The 2,646-nt window shown below is 39.6% G+C and overlaps 1 protein-coding gene across 1 annotated transcript; it reads left to right on the forward strand.

Annotated features, from left to right (window-relative positions):
* Window positions 1-215: 215 nt before the first annotated feature.
* LOC124232828 (olfactory receptor 6C2-like) lies at window positions 216-1,165 on the forward strand. The gene is given in 2 exon segments (XM_046649740.1): window positions 216-744; window positions 747-1,165. Coding segments are annotated over 2 exon segments (948 nt in total).
* The last annotated feature ends 1,481 nt before the right edge of the window (window positions 1,166-2,646 follow it).

The following is a 2,646-nucleotide window of genomic DNA, read 5'->3' on the forward strand; positions in this document are numbered from 1 at the left end:
ACTACTTCTAGCTTCCTTGTGGTACGTTATCTTCCCTGCAGTAAACTGAGTGGAGTTGAGAGTATAACTTCATGAAAGGCCAATTCCCAGGTTGTGGAAAGGCACCATGTGATTGGGTTTCATTGTTACTTATAGCCCCTATTTGATCATGTCATATTGAACATTATTCCTCAGATCCAATTTCAATGACTTTTATATGAAGATTGGGCAATAGCATGAAGTCAGTGATGAGAAACCATTCGGCAATAATGACGTTCATCATAATGGGTTTGACAAATGACCCACAACTGGAGATTTTGGTTTCTGCCTTTCTGTTTATCACATACATGTTGAGTGTGGTTGGGAATCTGACTATCATTTCTCTCATCTTGGTGGATTCTCATTTAAAGACAGCTATGTATTTTTTTCTTCAAAACTTCTCTTTCTTAGAACTCTCATTCACAACGGCCTGTATCCCAGCATACCTGTACATCATATCAAGTGGGGACAGAACCATCACCATTAAAGCCTGCTTCAGCCAAATATTTTTTATTGTCCTCTTTGGAGCTACAGAATTTTTTCTCTTGGCTGTGATGTCCTATGACCACTATGTGGCCATCTGCAAACCCCTGCATTACGTGACCATCATGAACAGCAGAGTCTGCAGGAATCTCATCCTCTGTTGTTGGGTATCAGGTCTATTGATTATCCTCCTGCCCCTTGGCCTAAGCCTCCAGCTGGAATTCTGTGACTCTGTTACTGACCATTTTACTGCGATGCTTCTCCAATACTGAAGAATTCATGTTCAGATACATGGTTTATAGAGCAGCTGGTTATAGTCTGTGCTGTGCTGACCTTCATAATGACGCTTTTTTGTGTTGTTCTGTCCTACGTATACATCGTTAGGATGGTTCTGAGATTACCCTCTGCCCAGCAAAGGAAAAAAGCCTTTTCCACCTGTTCCTCCCACATGATTGTGGTTTCCATCACATATGGCAGCTGTATTTTCATGTATATCAAACCTTCAGCTAAGGATGAAGTGGCCATTAATAGGGCAGTTTCTCTGCTCACTCCGTCTGTTGCCCCTTTGTTGAACCCCTTCATTTATACCCTGAGAAATAAACAAGTAAAGCGGTCTTTCCATGATGCTCTCAAAACATTTGTATTTCACTCAAAGAAGCAGTAGAGCGGCATACTGGGGACTCAAAATAAGAGACATCTCATTGGAATATGGCTGGAAATTGAAGCTATGAGAATGTCACATTTTGTTGAGCATTAAAGAGAATTGAGAAGAATGTCTGAGAAACAACCATGAAGGACCCAGCATTATGCAGATGGACATTCTCTACTCCTCTGAGATGACTAACCCTTTCCATCTCTTCCTAATTCGCAATCCAAGCAACTCTCCCTAGTCTTCTCAAATATGGATTATTCATTAGTCCCGCCCGTAGAAACTATTCTGGACACGTCACTCCTTTCCCTTCCTGCTGTACCACCTCTTCTTCAGAGTCTTCCCTCTTCAAGAGGCTAAGTACATTGATTTTCAGGAAATATAAAGCTGCCTTTATCTGTAATTTAGCCTTGTCAATGCTGTCTTCACAAAAAATATCATGAGAATTTGTACAAAATGAGGATATTCTAATATTCCTTTCCCCTTCCTATATGAATATACTAAAATAATGATAAAAACAGCTGGAAAAAAATGCAGCAATACAAATGTAATTTCAGGTGTACATTATTATTTATCAATTTCTAAATACATTTCATCGTTCTCACCCCTAGTAGTCTAATTTTTATCCATCACCATACGTATGTGCCTCTTTATCCCTTTTGTCCATCCCACAACCCCCTTCCCCTCTGGTAACCACTACTCTGTTCTCTTTATCCATGTATTTGTTATCTTCCACACATGAGTGAAATCATGCAGTATTTGTCTTTCTCTGTCTGGCTTATTTCATTTAACATCATACTCTCAAGTTCTATCCATGTTGTTGCAAATGGGATGATTTTGTCATTTTTTATAACTGAGTAGTATTCCATTGTATATATATACCATAACCTCTTCATCCATTCATCCATAGAAGGGCCCTTGGGTTGTTTCCACATCTTGGCTATTGTGAATAATGCTGTAATGACCATAGGGGTGCATAAATCTCTTTGGATCATTAATTTCAAGTTCTTTGGATAAATCCCCAGTAGTGGGATAGGGGGATCATATGGTATTCCTACTTTTAATTTGAATTGTCTTTTTGTGTTTTCATGTGGCCCACTGAGATTCTTTAAAACAACTATTTTAAATTCTTATTGGGCAAGTTGCTGATCTCCATTTCTTTGGGGTTATTACTGGAAAATTGTTGTGTTCCTTTGTTGGTGCCATGTCTCCTTGACTTCTCATGTTCCTTGATGTCTCACATTGGTGTCTTCACATTTGAAGAATCAGTCACCTTTTCCAGTTTCTACTGTCTTTCTTTAGGAGACAAATATATTCCTTCTGTCAAGTGTTCTGGTGCTCCATCAGAACTTTTTTATGCATATGCCTGCTCCGTGCTTTTGTTCCCTCTTGTGGGGGAATTTTTAAGATTGTATGTCTTCTCTGGATCCTGCAAAGCCAGGCTTGGAGCTGACGGCCTCTCTTGTTTGCTTTCCCCAGGGCAGTGCTGAATGTCC

Source organism: Equus quagga, unplaced genomic scaffold, assembly GCF_021613505.1.
Source record: "Equus quagga isolate Etosha38 unplaced genomic scaffold, UCLA_HA_Equagga_1.0 127216_RagTag, whole genome shotgun sequence".
Taxonomy (NCBI): Eukaryota; Metazoa; Chordata; class Mammalia; order Perissodactyla; family Equidae; genus Equus; species Equus quagga.